This window comes from Ipomoea nil, unplaced genomic scaffold (genome assembly GCF_001879475.1).
Source record: "Ipomoea nil cultivar Tokyo-kokei standard unplaced genomic scaffold, Asagao_1.1 scaffold0684, whole genome shotgun sequence".
Taxonomy (NCBI): domain Eukaryota; kingdom Viridiplantae; phylum Streptophyta; class Magnoliopsida; order Solanales; family Convolvulaceae; genus Ipomoea; species Ipomoea nil.
Genome location: NW_017617112.1, coordinates 1,957,009 through 1,959,357, shown reverse-complemented (window position 1 = coordinate 1,959,357; position 2,349 = coordinate 1,957,009). Strand labels below are relative to the sequence as shown.

Sequence of the window (2,349 nt, the reverse complement as noted above, 5' to 3'; positions counted from 1 at the left end):
GATACAATGTAATTGTCATAACTGTCCTTTTAATCATTAATTAGTGTGATGGAGTAATTTCTTTACCTTCAATCTAAGCGATTAATCTACTCTAATCTTGTGGCCCATATTTGCCCACAGGTTTGTATTTTAAGAGGGTTTGCATGTGAATGCTATATATATATATATATATATATATATATATATATATATATATATATATATATATATATATGTGTGTGTGTGTGTGTGTGTGTGTGTGTGTGTGTGTGTGTGTGTGTGTGTGTGTGTGTGTGTGTGTGTGTGTGTGTGTGTGTGTGTGTGTGTTGCGCGCGCGCATGCGTGCGTGCGTGCGTGTATTTATTTATTTATATGTATGAATGTATATCAATGCTTAAATATTAAAAAAAAAAAAAACTAAATATATGTACTACAAATTTTAAATATATAAATATACACACATTTATATTTGATTATATAAACATATATTTATTTCATTATTATTATTATTATTATTATTATTATTATTATTATTATTATTATTATTATTATTATTATTATTATTATATAAGGATTAGTTAACAAGGGCAAAATTGGAATAATTCAATATAATCTAACATTATTTAAGAAAATAGGGGTAATCACATTTCCATCGAAGCATTGCTGCCACATAAGCTTTGAGGTAATATAACATTTTCAGATAATCTAATAACTTGAACCAAACAATGTAATACTCCCTAGTCCATAAATGCATGTCTCCATTTTAAGAGAAGCACAATAAATTGGACTCTCTTTATAATTATACCCTTTTACTCTCTGACTTCTTTGTTACTGTTCTTCTTCTTTCTTCATGTTAGTAATGTTATTAGTCTGTATTATTATATATCTTATAATATTGTTGTAAATAGGTTAGTATTCTATGGTTATCCTATTATGTAGGAATACTTTACGTAGAAGTGTTTAGCATTAGTATTGTAATCTCTATCCTTTTGCAACTGAATACTGAATTCACTATCTCATCTGGTATCAGCTAGCCTAGGTTAGTATTCTCTCTCCTAATTTTTCCAAACACCACCGTCGATCACCCTAAACCGCCGACTACCACCACTCAATCCTCCGACATGTCCACTAATTCCTCAGAACGGACAGTCACTGCCGCCACCGGTGCTCCGCCGGCCACCACCCTAAATCCTCTCGCAACCGCGCACCACTTCGCCTCCATAAAGTTGACGACACGCAACTTCCTCTTCTGGAGGACTCAGCTGGTGCCCTTCTTCCGTGGACTGGAGCTTCTAGGCTATGTTGACAGCAAGACGCCATGCCCACCACTAACCATCGACACCGTGCCAACCTCCGATGAGTCTGCCTCTACCGCCACCACGTCGACCCCAATTCCAAACCTAGCGTACAAAGCCTGGATCAAGCAAGACCAGTCCATACTGTCCTTGCTCATCTCTTCACTCTCCGATGAAGTGATGTACTTGGCTGTCGGTAGGTCTACGTCCAGGGAGGTTTGGAATTCGATCACATCGGCTCTCGGTAGCTCCACTCGTGCCCGGTGCCTGAGTCTTCTCGGGAAGTTCCACTCGCTCCGGCAGGGCAACAGCAGCGCGGCGGAGTATATAGGCTGTGCCCAGCTCTTGGTTGAAGACCTTGCATTAGCCGGCCGGCCGATCACACTAGGCGAACAGAACCTGTTCGTTTTCAGGGGCCTTCATCCGGAATTCCGAGCCATGGCCTACTCTTTTACCGTCGCAGGTATTCCCGTTTCCATCCCCCAGATATCCGAATTTTTACAGGCACAAGAATTCATACACGCTGAGGATTTCCCGGCTGGACCGGATGGTGGTTTCGGTGCTGCTCCATCAGCGCTGTATGCAGGCCATGGCAGCCGCAACAATAATGGTGATGGTGGACGGAATGGTTCCAACGGTCAAGGCCGAGGCAATCTAGGCTCTGGCCGTGGCGGGCAAGGGAGAGAATATGGTGGCCGGAATGGCGTGCCGCGTTGCCAGATCTTCCGTGCACAAGGACACACTGCCGTGCACTACTATAAGCGATACACCGGGTAGCCACCGGCTCAGGCACTACTATAAGCGATCTTCCGGGCACAAGGACACACGCCCTCAACCGCCGGATGGTTTCCGGACACCGGCGCATCGGCCCACGCAACGCCTGACGGATCCTTGAATTCCCAATCCGATGAATACACCGGGGGCGACGTTTTCCGTGTTGGTAATGGCACAGGTTTTATTATTTCACGCGTTGGTCATGCGTCTATACCTTCCGAGTCAAAGTCCTTACATTTATCTAATGTGTTATATGTGCCTGAACTGCCAATCCCATTACTCTCTGTTCAGCGGTTTACTA

General features: G+C 43.0%; 1 protein-coding gene across 1 annotated transcript; it reads left to right on the top strand.

Moving 5' to 3' along the window:
* The first annotated feature begins 1,100 nt into the window (after positions 1 to 1,100).
* Positions 1,101 to 2,051, top strand: LOC109175142. The gene has a single exon (XM_019324394.1). The coding sequence runs from the start codon at positions 1,101 to 1,103 to the stop codon at positions 2,049 to 2,051; it is 951 nt and encodes a 316-aa protein (XP_019179939.1).
* Positions 2,052 to 2,349: the final 298 nt, after the last annotated feature.